Source organism: Eulemur rufifrons, chromosome 7, assembly GCF_041146395.1.
Source record: "Eulemur rufifrons isolate Redbay chromosome 7, OSU_ERuf_1, whole genome shotgun sequence".
NCBI classification, from domain to species: Eukaryota; Metazoa; Chordata; class Mammalia; order Primates; family Lemuridae; genus Eulemur; species Eulemur rufifrons.
Window position 1 is genome coordinate 124,308,969 of NC_090989.1, and position 13,280 is coordinate 124,322,248.

General features: G+C 39.5%; 1 protein-coding gene across 5 annotated transcripts in view; it reads right to left on the minus strand.

The window, feature by feature from the left end:
• ATP2C1 (ATPase secretory pathway Ca2+ transporting 1) overlaps window positions 1-13,280 on the minus strand; it is a 143,601-nt gene that overhangs the window by 105,718 nt on the left and 24,603 nt on the right. The window contains exons 1-2 of one of the 5 annotated variants that reach the window (XM_069475427.1): window positions 4,480-4,703; window positions 4,007-4,189 (exon numbers count right to left, since the gene is read on the minus strand). The exons of 3 other annotated variants lie outside the window; for them this stretch is intronic. In XM_069475427.1, the coding sequence (XP_069331528.1) occupies window positions 4,007-4,012 (6 nt within the window). In that variant the 5' untranslated portion in view covers window positions 4,013-4,189; window positions 4,480-4,703. Of the gene's footprint in view, window positions 1-4,006; window positions 4,227-4,479; window positions 4,704-13,280 lie in introns of those variants that run through there. One more of the 5 variants, XM_069475429.1, reaches the window with a different exon arrangement.

Sequence of the window (13,280 nt, forward strand, 5' to 3'; positions counted from 1 at the left end):
TTTTCCAGAGTATTAAGAATATCATTTTATTGGCCGGGCGTGGTGGCTCACACCTGTAATCCTAGCACTCTGGGAGGCCGAGGCAGGAGGAACGCTTGAGCTCAGGAGTTCAGGACCAGCCTGAGCAAGAGTGAGACCCCATCTCTACTAAAAATAGAAAGAAATTATATGGACAACTAAAAATATATAGAGAGAAAAATTAGCCAGGCATGGTGGCGCATGACTGTAGTCCCAACTACTCGGGAGGTTGAGGCAGGATTGCTTGAGCCCAGGAGTTTGAGGTTGCTGTGAGCTAGGCTGATGCCATGGCACTCTAGCCTGGGCAACAGAGTGAGACTCTGTCTCAAAAAAAAAATAAATAAATAAATCATTTTATTGACAAAAATGCAAACAAAATAAACTATATTTTCCACGCCTAAAGATATATTTTTATAACCTGATTTCCTATTTCCCGTAAAATGGAATACACAAAAGGAATCATCTCTTTCTCCTCATAGCTTCTCCAACTATCCTAATACAATCTTTTCCTGAGACATTCCTAGATGATTAACAATTCGAAATTGAATAAGAAAACTATTTGAAAAAGTGTAAATACAAATACTTTAATTTTCAAATGCCAGACAAAAGAGATTGGGGGGATTACTTTCCAGACCTATTAGCTTTGCCTACAATCTTAAATTAACCATGTCCGAATTACTTTTCTTTCCACTAGTCAAAAATTCAAGTCTATATTAGTTTCATGTGCCTTAAATTTACACTTTTTTAATGGGAAAAGCCAAATTTATTCCACTGATGGGAAAGAGAAACTATTTGCAAAATTCTCCACCTAGAATTGTCTAGTAAGCTAGCCCTTTACATATACAAACAATTTCTAAAAATCAGAAAAGAGCCATTTAATTATACATTTCAGATTCCTAAGTGGTTTATGTTTATATTTGTGATAAACATTTAAAAAGGAATTCTAAATAGTGTGAATAAAATCCTAACTCACAAATGGATACCTAGGGCTCGTCCCTGAAATTCCAAGAAATTCACTTCAAATGTTCCTAGTGATTGTCATGAAGTATTCATGGAGCATCCTGGAATCTACAGCTAAAAACTGGTCAAGCTTTGCTGAGAAAATTTAAGTGGGCCCTGAAAAAAAGGTCCAGAAGAATCAAAACTGAAGTGCCAAAGAAAATACCACCACTGCTGAAGGGAACCACATGGATGAAGCCATTTTCTCCTCCCAAAACCATAAACTTGGCAGGCTACCTAAGAACCTGCATGCTGATGCTCTAGTGAGCAACTATCTACACTGTTCACACCTAGAGCTATAAATTATCTGCATACCTACTAGAAAATTCTCTGTTACTGGTGAAGAATAGCATCATTCAAATACTCTTGCAAGCTAACTGTGTGTCAACCATTGTTCTGGCCACTTTGCATACCAGGCTTCATTTGTTACTCACAGGAATCACCCAAGAGGACATTATCTCATTTACAGATAGGAAGATTTACAAGTTAAGAAAGCTTAGGATAGTAACTTGTTAATAGATTTTTATGCGAGGAAAAAATTACCTGTGAGGATTCAAATCCAAGCCAGTCTCCACACTGGCCCTTGGCTTCCTGATAGAGCTCAAAACTTTTTATATAGGCTTAAAGCACTAAGACTACAGAAAATTCCTTACTTAACTCTGCTACCCCTTAACAATGACAATTTCAAACAGAGAATTTTGGCCCCTTCTATTCCCCTTTCCAACATTCAACTGTCATGACAACATAGTAATGCCAGCTGGCATATTAGTATGCATCATAGGACTAGGCTATTTACAAATAACATTTATTGAGCACTTACTATATGCCAGATACTGTTCCAAATGTTTACAACAACCTCACAAGGTAGGTTCTATCATTATCCTTACTTTATAGATGAAGAAACTGAAGCACAGAATGCTTTAATAATTTGCATAAAGCCAAATAATGGTAAGCAGGAATCCAGCATTCAAATCAGGTTGCCTAGCTCCACAACCCAAGCTCCTAAACCCTATCCTTCCCCCACCTCAAGAGAACTTATACAGGGTTTTTCATTTAATCCTCTCAACTCTGTAAACTAAACATTATCAATCCCAATTTATAGATAAGAAAATAGAGGCTCAAAAAGGTGAAGTAATTTGCCTAAAATCACAGGGCTTTAAGTGGTTCAAGATAAGACAGGTGACTCAAGACAAGGCTTGAATCCATTTTTGTTTCACACCTCTAAACTATTAATACCATACCATGTCAAAGAAGGATACATAAAAAGGCAAGTGAACTATAAAAAAAATAGATATTAATCCATGTATTTTAAGACGGTCAAAGACTGTTGAAAATTTCTAAGCCATATACAGGTTCTTCTTAAAAATGTTTAAATATGTAAAAAGGGAAAAACACGTTATGGTAGTTAGAAGTTGGCAAAAACAGTCTCTTAATGGTCAAGAATAATGAGACAGAAAACCTCACAAGTTTTTAAGAATTGTATAATCTTTTACTTTGAAGCCACATCATTCATATTTGGCCATAAAATACAGACACAATCAAACACAACCACCCCCTCCCACTTCAGGACAAAAGGAGAATCGGTATTATTACTCATGTTGTTCTTCCTCAGAGACAAAAAACTAAAGGAACATTTAAGAATCCATCTACTTTAGGCTACTCTCTTAAATCTGGTAACATTTTGAAAATAAGTTCACAAACATCCATTAAGTTTTAGAGGTATATGAAAGCATTTAATTTTGTCTCCTGCAGAATGGATTTGCCTTTCTTAGATCTATAAACTAAGAGAGGAAAAAGGCTCAGAAAAGTGATTTTCCATACCACCAAACAAAAACATTACTGCTTTCAAATGTTTCAAGACCCAATTAGACAGTATAACTCCTCTGCAGTTACTTTTGCATTTCAGAAAATGTCTTCCGCCAATTATACATCTAGAGTAAAATTGGAAAATATAATCATGCCTCTCATCATATTTCCTCCATATCCCTGAAGTCTCAGATTGCAAAACAGATTACTGCATCTATAAGAAACATCTACTTTAAAATTACTAGTCCTTACACATATCAAGCTTACATTCTCAACAATGGGAAAAAAAAATTAGAAGCAGCCAGCAAGCCCAATTGCAGCTCCTTTGTAACAGATACAGATTTTGAAAACTGTAATTTTTTGTTAAGAATCTTTTATGGCATCTTGCAGCGTGGTTAAAGCTAGGGGAAAAAAAAAGATGATTGCACACACGCAGAAGTCAGTCCAGAGAATAAGTGTGATTATTTCAGGAGGGAAAAAAAATCATTTATTTAGTTGTTCAGCAGTTTTAAAAAATAAATCAGTGCTGTGTTGGAAAAGCATTAAATATTTTAATGAGGACAAAGAAATCAAGTAACATGTGAATGACAATATAAGGCGTTCAAAGTGTACAGTGGACAAACAGGTTTTATTGTCAACCTTCTAAATGATGTTCTGAAATAGGGTAGAACTTTAAGAAAGAAAATGACTTCAAAATATTTCATTAAATTCAGAGGCGGTTTTTGAGAACTGAAAAACAATGAGCTTTTTTTTCCCCAAAGCTAGAGATAATTAAAAATCATTTTCTTTCGTATAATCTAGTCACACACCGTATCAAGGCTTGAAATGGAAATATACAGAGATGCAGTCCATCCCCTCGCCCCCTTTTTCATTTCCCCTCGGGTGATTCCTTTCAAATAGCTTTCATTTCAAATGCATAGATGCTATCTGAAATGAAAACTTCCCTTCCATTTCCTAAGCTAAAGAAAGCAGGAATTTCTCAGAAAAGCAGAATCAAGCTCAGTCACCCACAGAACCTTAATCCCCGAAATTCCCCATGTGATCAAAATAAAAGCTGGATACCTTAAGCAAGCAAACCCTTGGACACTTCACATGCAAAATAAAAAGGTGGAAAAAAGACAACTTAAAAACAAACCACCACACCCTCAACTCCGCGTTGCACCCGTCTGCCAGGGGCCTTTACCTTCATTTTCCATCGAAACTGCACTCTGGTTGATGGCTACAAAGTCTTTAGTGTCAGCCACAGCCACACTGGGAATAGAGAGGAGAGGAGGACAAGGAAGAGAAGCCCCCGGAATCCCAGGCTGTCACCCCCGTTCCCGGCCACGCGTCCCACGGCTGCTCCCACCACCCCTAGCAGCAGCATCTGCAAGAGAAACCAGGAGAAGCGGCGCTGACGAGAGAAAGGGTAAGGGAGTCCCCCGCCCAGCCGCCACCTCGGGAGCCCAGAGAACCCGCACCCGCCCTCTCGGCTGCCCGCAACGTCCAGAGCTCACGCCAGCCGGGCGGCGCCCTAGAGACAACCCCCAGCCGGGGTATCCCCGGGCGCCCCCTTCCTTCAGGACGTGGAAGTTTCTGGAAACGGGGGCAAGAGGTAACACAGGTACCCTCTCAAAGATCCAGACCTCGCCCCTCCTCCAGGCTGCGGGGACTCACCCGCGGGGCTCGCGGGGGCGCCCCGCGCGCCTCGGGCGAAGGAGCTGCTCGTGGGGCGGCGGCGCAAGGCGGGAGCCTGCTCGCGTCGTGAGAAGTAGTGAGCAGGAGGGCGGGCGGGGAGGGGAAAGGAGAGGAGGTGAGGGGACCGTCACGCTCGGCCCGGCCGGTTCGGCTCGGCGCGGCCGCGCTGGTCTGCTCCCGCCTCCGGCTCCTGCGTTCTGCCCCTCCCCGCCGCCCGCCGCTCCGGCGCGCCCCACACTCCCGGCCCGCCGTGCACCGAGCTTTGTCGCTACTACTTCCGCTGCGAGAGGCGCGCGCGCAGGCGCATTCGCACTCACGGGCGGGGAAGGCGGAAGTGAAATGAAGGTAGAGCTTTCGGCGCCGCATGGGTGCTGTTTGAGAGCTGAGCAGTGCGGTAGGAGGGCCCGCCGGGTTGGCGGCCCGACCCGTCACTGCTGGCCCTGTGGCGGCCCCTCGCTGGTCCTCGCGATGGTACCCGTCCGCTTTTACGCAGCCACCGGGCGCGAGGGTCGAACCTCTGCCCGCGCCCCGTGTTGGCCACTCATTGCCATGAGGCAGCCGCGGGATCGGGCCAAGCGGACCGACACAGTCATGGCCGCTGTCCCCGAGGCGTTTGAACGCTCTCTACAAAGTCCGCAGGGGAAGCCCCTCCCGTCAAGGCGGCCGTCACAATCTCGGCGGGCGACGCGAGGGCAGCCGATAGAGGGGATGAGCGCAGACAGGCGCCAGTGTTCCTGCCAGGGAATGGCGCACCGTGAGCAGCCTTCCGATTCTCCCACACCCACTTGCACCCCCCCAGCTCCGGCTACTTCACATTTCTTGCAAGAGCCGGTCATCGCAGGGCGAATTCCCAAAAATTCTGTCCCCGTAAGGGGTGTACTTCAGTTCCTGTGTGTAATTAGAGGGCAAGGTTCAGCCTCAGAGAGCTGGAGGAAAACTAATCTTTTTCATTTGTTTCAAGTGTTAAGGAACCGGGGAGAGGCTGGAACAGCAACTAGACACCAATCGTCCACTGATTGAAGCCAAAGAACGGGCACTTTTCTGGCCACTGGCTATGTCTTTTCTCACGTGAACTTTCCACTTGCTCGGTACATCACCCAGACCCCTAATAATTGCTTTTTAATGGACGATTGGTTTTAATTAGCCTTGGTAAGCCAGACAGAGCAGATATTGAGCCGATGTCTTCTCCCACCCACATCCACTAGAGGGCAGGGCTACACCTGCTGAGTTCTTGCGCATCGTCCAAAGAACTCCAGCCAGATCAAATGAAAACTCCCATTTATGCTAGAAGTATTTTTCTCCATCAACACTCCCATTACAAATTTGCCCCCTATTTCAGGTCCTGTAACATATCCCAATATGCTTTCTAACCTTACGTTCACCATCAAAATAAATGGACCGGGACTAGTAGTGTAGAATCTAGTAGTGGAACTAGTAGTGTAGGATCAAAAATTCTGGACAGCTTTCTAACCTTACGTTCACCATCAAAATAAATGGACCGGGACTAGTAGTGTAGAATCTAGTAGGTGGAACTAGTAGTGTAGGATCAAAAATTCTGGACAGCTTTCTAGATTTGCCTTTCTTTTAAGAAATATTGAGCTGTTATTCAGTGAGATCACTTTTTAAAGATCAACTTATAAAATTCACATGTTACTATCTATGATCCACCTCAGGCTTGCATGCTAAGTGATTTTTGTCTGCATAGTGGCATAAGCCTACGATTTGTACAATGAAAGTGCTATCTCTTGTTCAATGTTGGAATCAATTTGTAATGGTTATTAGTGAATTTATTTATTGAACCTTGAAACAACAGCATCATATTAAAAACAAAAAAGCCCCTAAGGTAGATTACACAATATAAATGCTATTTGGCATGAACATATGCACGTACAAAATAGGAGGTCATTTTGTACAGAATTTGATACTGGATTGCTTTAATTACCTGCAACATTTTATAAACAGCAACTTTTTAGAATTGCCTATTGTGCACTGCAATACTCTAGCATTAAAACTGAATCCATAATTAACTCCCCCAAGGATTTATAATTCCATGGTTTATACTTAAAGTGACTTAAACTGAAATTTTACTTGTGGTTGCCTAAATTGTGAAAGCCATTGTTTCTATTGCTAATCCAAAACATAAACTGGATAAGAGCAGCTTTGCCAAGAAAAATTCTTACATACTTCATTCTTAATCTACTGTCAGTCCTCTCACAAATTCCTAGGCTTGGGAGCGTCAAAGAGCTGGAAATGATACTTGATTGAATGAACCACTTAGCTGGAGCCATATCAACATATCTCTATGGTGTGATCCTCTATTCTGTACCTGAATACCCTCCCCACCAAGTTAACCAACATCAGTAGTACCAACTTTGACTTCCTCTGTATATGAAAGATAGCATTTATTATGTATATATTTTATACATGAAAGAGAGCATTTATTAACATTATCCAAGCCAAAGCAGTGAGAAGTGCTTGGGCCATAATATTCAAAAGTCCTTTTTGTTCTCCCAGCATCTCCTCAGACCAGCTAACTTCCCATGAGACTGTTGTGTAGTCATCCTCACATCCTCATCCTAAGGGAAAGAAACAAAAATATATGTGTACCACAAATGTAGAGTATATGTATACAGTAGGTCTTCCGTATCTGAAGGTTTCAAATCTGTGGAGTCAACCAACTACAGATCATAAATATTTGAGGAAAGTAATAAAAAATAACAATAGAACAATGAAAAATGATACACATCTTTTTAAAACATGCAACATGTAATAGTATAACAACTATTTACACAGCATTTATATTGTATTAAATATTGTAATGATCTAGAGATGATTTAAAGTATATAGAAAGATGTGCATAGTTTATATACCAATACACCATTTTTGAGGTACTTAAGTATCCATGGATTTTAGTGTCCAGATGGGTTCTGGAACCAATCCCTCTTTGCTTCTGAGGGATGACTAAATATTTTTACACACACACACACATATATATACACACACACATAGATACACACACACTACCTTTCTTTCCCTGATAAGATTGTTGTAAAGATCTGATTAATACAGGTTGTAAATTTTAAGCACTACAAAAGTATAAAATTATTATACAGAAGCAAGAACATGCCTGGAATATTAGCTAGCTAGAATGAGATTGATGGCAATGAAACACATTATATGCAACTTTCCTCTTATTTCATTGGTTCTAAATACTTAACCTACAAAATTAAATGTATCTGATGCAAAAAGTGGTCACATGAACAATAAGAAGAAATTTGTCAGGTTTATCTGCTTGGGAGAAATATTACAAATGGAAAAGATTGAGGAAGAATGGTCATAATGTTCTAATTGCATTTATACTGTGCTTTGTTTCACAGAGGATGTGAGGCATCTTGTTTTCTAATATCAGATTTGATAACTAGAATTTTTATAAACCTGAATTAGAAAGGACTATGTAGTCCTTTAGGATTTAAAAACTAAAACTTGGAAAAGATTCCTTTAAAATTGTTCCTCGATTAATTGATGTCTTCTTTTAAAGGCTGTTTTAACATTGTTTAAAGTACCAGAGGTTAATAGTTAAGGAATTTTACCTAACTGCTAGAAAAGAAATTGTCATTTTATTTTTTTTAAGTTGGACATTTGAAGAACATATAAAGATGCAACAGTTTATTTTTATAAGCTAACCTACTCCAACAGAACAATGGAAGTATTTTTATTCTTACAAGATAAAGGACATGCTAAGTGTCAAGTTTAGAGAGATATATAGTCTTACTGCAGAGTCATATGAAATCAGTGTCTAACAACCATCTGCCAAAATTGCTATAACTCTACCTAGTTCCATGTTTTAGCACTGCTGCAAGAGCAAAAGTTGGAAACAAGAATAAATATTGAAGGACTCAAATAATGAGCTACCTGTGTTTCATTGGTTTTAATAGCACACAGATTCCCAAGTACTCTACAAATATTTTATCACCCACAAAATTCCATAGCCTCTTCCACAATTGATAACATTCTAAGCATGAAATATTTAATGAAACTGAGCAGAAGAAATTAAAGTAGAAAAAGTATACTCTTAATTTTTATTTTAAATAAGTTTATTTTAAATAAGTTTATTTTGAGTATGACTCAGTTTCCCCATTCAACAGCTTCTGAGCCTGTGATGATATTTGGGATCTTTGATATATATTACCAATATACTGGGTTGAAGGTGAGGGTGAATTGGGTGTAACTGAGAATAAGAAAGGGAAGGAGAGGAGCACAGTGAATGTGAGTCCCATGTCCAAACATCAACTATAGACTTCATTATTTCCATAGAAAACACACATATAATATTCCAAATTAAGAATGTAAACAGATGGAAAAACCTACCATGCTCCTGGATTGGCAGAATCAACATTGTTAAAATGTTTATCTACCCAAAGTGATCTACACATCCAATTCAATCCCTATTAAAATACCAACATCATTTTTTGTAGATCTAGAAAAAATAATTCTATGCTTTGTATGGAACCAGAGAAGACACTGTATAGCCAAAGTAAGCTTAAGCAAAAAGAACAAATTGGGAGGCATCAATTTATCAGACTTCAAGCTATATTGCAATACTAGAGTAACCAAAACAGCATGATACTGGCACAAGAACAGAGACATAGACCAATGGATCAGAACAGAGAACCCAGATATAAAACCATCCTCACATTGCCATCTGATCTTTGACAAAGCAGACAAAAACATACACTGGGGAAAAGAATTCTTATTCAATAAATGGTGCTGGGAAAATTGGATAGCTACATGTAGAAGACTGAAACAGGATCCTCACCTCTCACAAAAGTCAACTCCCAATGGATAAGAGACTTAAACCTAAGGCATGAAACTATAAGAATTCTAGGAGAAAATGTTGAAAAAACTCTTCAAGACATAGGCAAAGAATTTATGAAGAAGACCCCAAAAGCAATCACAGCAACAACAAAAATAAATAAATGGGACCTGATCAAATTGAAAAGATTCTGCATAGCCAGGGAAACAATCATTAGAGCAGTCTACAGAATGGGAGAAAATATTTGCATGCTATACATCTGATAAAAGGCTAATTAGAAACTGTAAAGAACTCAAGCAAATCAGCAAGAAAAAATCAAACAACCCCATTAAGAAGTGGACAAAGGATATGAATAGAAGCTTTTCAAAAGAAGACAGACTAATGGCCAAGAAACATGAAAAAATGTTCAACATCTCTAATTATCAGGGGAATGCAAATTGACACCACAATGGGATATCACTTAACTCCAGTGAGAATGACTTTTATCATAAAGTCCCAAAACAGCAAATGCTGATGTGGATGTGGAGAGATAGGAACACTCATACACTGTTGGTGGGACCACAAACTAGTACAACCTCCACAGAAAATAGTGTGGAGATCCTTCAAAGAACTAAAATTAGAACTACCATTCGATACAGCAATCCCACTACTGGGTATTTACCCAAAGGAAAAAAAAAAAAGCCACTCTATAAAAAAGACACCTACACTCTAATGTTTATAATGGCACAATTCACCATTGCAGAGATGTGGCAACAACCCAAGTGCCCGCCAATACATGAGTGAATTAATAATATGTGGTATATGTATACAATGGAGTACTACTCAGCCATAAAACAATGGTGAATTAATACCTCTTGTTTTAAACTGGATGGGAACTGGAGATCATTCTTCTAAGTGAAGTATCACAAGAATGCAAAAACAAATAACACATGTACTCACCATTAAATTGGAACTAATCCATCAACACTTATGTGCACATAGGAAAATACATTCATCAGAAGTCAAGCAGGTGGGAAAGGGGAGGACGAAGTGGGTAAATTCACACCTAACAGATACAATGCACACTATCTGGGGGATGGGCACACTTACAACCTTGACTCAAACTGTACAAAAGCAATTTATGTAACCAAAGCATTTGTACCCCATAATATTCTGAAACTACATATAAATCTGTGGGGGTATATATGTAAAATCTCCTATACAAAATCAATAAATTTATATTATAGGTTTTTTTGGAAAACAAAGAAAAAAATTATAGTCCTAGATTATAACAGCTATTTTTTGTAAAAAATATATATATAATATCCCAAATTATATAAACCCCAAGATTTGTTTTGATATATAAATGTACGCATTTAAGAGATAGCACTCTGTCTAGTTTCCGAACTTGCCAATTCATCTCTGGCCCAAAACATTTGACTGTAATAAATGTGTAGTGAAGACCTATTGAATAAATGGGTGATCTGGAAAGTGGTCACCTTAAATAAATATTTGTTGTTGAATGAAAAACATAATCCCACCTTTGACTTTGCTACTTGCTTCCTATGATCAAACTAAAATACATGCTTCTGGTTTCCTGTAAAGCAAAGAGGAGTTAAGGGATTCTAAGAAGTTTAGAAATGAACCTATATTTCCAAAAACCACAAAGGAATTAACTAGGACAACGTAATCTGAAGGGGAATAAGTTCTAATCATTGCGATATTGTGCACTGCCCAGAGTAGATAAATTACACACCCAGATTTTGAGCCCAGGTCACCATTTGAAATTAAAGGATAAAGTGTTGAGGTGGTTGTTTCCAGGCATGTGGGAAATTTCAGCTGAGCCTGTGCTTTGGATTTTGATGGCATGCATATCAATGCCTGACAAAACTGAAAGCACTATACATCAGGTCTTCAAATAACATCATTTCTTTCCATGTTCATTTGTTATAATGTTGATGAGAAAAAGAAAATTGATTCCTGGCCTAGAAAACTCTGTTGTCTGCATGTTCTCCCCTTGTCTGCATGGGGGTTTTCTCCAGGTACTCCAGTTTCCTCTCACATTCCAAAGATGTGCACATTAGGATACTTGGTATGTCTAAGTCTTCCCAGTTGGAATGAGTGTGGGTGTGGGTGTGGGTGTGAGTTCACCCTCTGATAGAATGGCGTCCCATCCAGGGTTAGTTTCCACCTTGCACATTGAGCTGCTGGAATAGGCTCCAGCCACCCACAACCCTGAACTGGAATAATTGGGTAAATAATTGTCTTACTTATTTTTATTAATCTTTCTTTTTTTTTTTTTTTTTTTTTTTGAGACAGAGTCTCACTTTGTTGCCCAGGCTAGAGTGAGTGCCGTGGCGTCAGCCTAGCTCACAGCAACCTCAAACTCCTAAGTCTTCCCAGTTGGAATGAGTGTGGGTGTGGGTGTGGGTGTGAGTTCACCCTCTGATAGAATGGCGTCCCATCCAGGGTTAGTTTCCACCTTGCACATTGAGCTGCTGGAATAGGCTCCAGCCACCCACAACCCTGAACTGGAATAATTGGGTAAATAATTGTCTTACTTATTTTTATTAATCTTTCTTTTTTTTTTTTTTTTTTGTTTTGAGACAGAGTCTCACTTTGTTGCCCAGGCTAGAGTGAGTGCCGTGGCGTCAGCCTAGCTCACAGCAACCTCAAACTCCTGGGCTCAAGCAATCCTCCTGCCTCAGCCTCCCGAGTAGCTGGGACTACAGTCATGCGCCACTATGCCCGGCTAATTTTTCTATATATATTTTTAGTTGTCCATATAATTTCTTTCTATTTTTAGTAGAGACGGGGTCTCGCTCTTGCTCAGGCTGGTCTCGAACTCCTGACCTTGAGCGATCCACCCGCCTCGGCCTCCCAGAGTGCTAGGATTACAAGCGTGAGCCACCGCGCCCGGCCCTAATCTTTCTTAAATGTATGAATACATCACATTTCTTTCAATGTTTAATATTAGAATTGTTTCAGTCTTTATTTAGAAGCTTGGTGACGTTTTTGTGACTAGAAATATGTCATGAGAACTTAACTCTTGTTTATATCAATTAGTGTATGGTAAAATTGGTTTCATTATACATTGTTTTGCCTAAAGTCATAGTTTCCACAAACCTATCGATGATGTTAAGTGAGTACTTACTGTACTCACCAGCACCATCTTCAGTCATTACCTTAGTAATCAAGGAATTTACTTATTTAATTTCTGGACAAGACAGCTAGGAGGCATTGTATAACCAACAGGCCTTAGACTAGCTAAGTTAAATTGCCACTGGCCAATATCTTATACCAACTTTGAAAGCTTTGCTGATCATTGGTTGTCACAAATAGTTGAAGCTATAGGATGAATTCTATATCCTCTCTACAGGCCACTGGCTGTGTTTGCTTTAATAGCCTAGGCCTCCTCCCTCCATTTAAATGCTTTCTCAATTTCACATCAGAAACATTTTCAATCTCTCTTTATCCTGCTGCACACTGGGGTCTGAGTAGAGCTTTAGGAAAGGTTGTGTTTCCTATACCTCTAAAGTGGCACATTTTTGCACTTAAAAATTTTCTACCCCAACATTTTCTAGAAGTCAGATATTTTTTGCAAAGCTTGCATCTTTGCTTGAACTTGTCCCACGTCCTTACAGGCCCCCTGCAGAAATCATCTCTCTCCACTGTGCTTCCTATTGTGAGAATAAATGGGAGAAAAAGGCAAAAAAATAAAAGCCATTATTATAATAAAATAGAGAGGGAGATACACAGCACAGTAACAGTCAAAGGCTTTATAAGGATCCTGAAGTTTAGCTGTGAACAATCATGCAAACAGACCACTACTCTCGTTAATGATACTACATAAAATACGGAACCCATATCAAGGAGATGGTTTGTTTGTAAGACAGATAATGAAGAAGAGGGAATGACAATTTGGCAATATGATTTGCGAGATAGGTGATAAAGAAAAGTAATTATAAATTGGCAGGAAAGAGTTTTT